This window comes from Sphaeroforma arctica (assembly GCF_001186125.1).
Source record: "Sphaeroforma arctica JP610 unplaced genomic scaffold supercont1.11944, whole genome shotgun sequence".
Taxonomy (NCBI): Eukaryota; class Ichthyosporea; order Ichthyophonida; genus Sphaeroforma; species Sphaeroforma arctica.
The window spans coordinates 1-778 of record NW_014028614.1 but is presented as its reverse complement, the minus strand read 5'-3'; the positions used below and the strand labels follow the sequence as shown (position 1 = coordinate 778).

At 42.7% G+C, this 778-nt stretch overlaps 1 protein-coding gene across 1 annotated transcript; it reads left to right on the top strand.

Moving 5' to 3' along the window:
• Nucleotides 1-144: 144 nt before the first annotated feature.
• Nucleotides 145-392, top strand: SARC_17750 (hypothetical protein; the record flags this gene model as incomplete). Its single annotated transcript, XM_014288160.1, has 1 exon — nt 145-392. A coding segment is annotated over one exon (248 nt), but the record flags the coding sequence as incomplete, so codon positions are not given.
• Nucleotides 393-778: the final 386 nt, after the last annotated feature.

Genomic DNA, 778 nt, shown 5'->3' with positions numbered 1-778 from the left:
TATGTATGTATTATTTTNTTATATTATTATATATATATATATATATATATATATGAGTTCTTTTTTGTGGAGATTGTACTATAGCTTGGAGTGAATATGTGTATATACATGTACTGAGGTATTAAACCGGGCCTTGTTCACTGTATGCAGGTCTCTACTACTCATGAGTCTGGCGACCTCTACACCTCACTCAATAACGATCCTGGAGTAGAGTACTGGTCGGATATGAACACTGATCCGATTTCGTTCCAACGGGAGAGTTACGGACTTGCAGGCATCAGTGATATGGCGAAAGAGGACGTAGTGCACGTGGTGATCTGTTCAGATGTGCGTACCGTAGGAGGGATGGTTGCTGTGGTGACATCTGCACTCTTTCACACACCCGGGCCCATGTATGTACGTGTATACGGTTGCTCACAAGTCTGTACGTGTATACGGTTTTTCACAACTCTGGACGTGTATACGGTTGCTCACAAGTCTGTCCGTGTATACGGTTGCTCACAACTCTGTACGCGTATACGGTTGCTCACAAGTATGTACGTGTATACGGTTATTCACAACTCTGTACGTGTATACGGTTATTCACAACTCTATACGTGTATACGGTTGCTCACAAGTCTGTCTGTGTATACGGTTGCTCACAAGTCTGTACGTGTATACGGTTGCTCACAAGTCTGTACGTGTATACGGTTATTCACAACTCTGTACGTGTATACGGTTATTACAAGTCTGTACGTGTATACGGTTGCTCACAAGTCTGTACGTGTATACAGTTGCT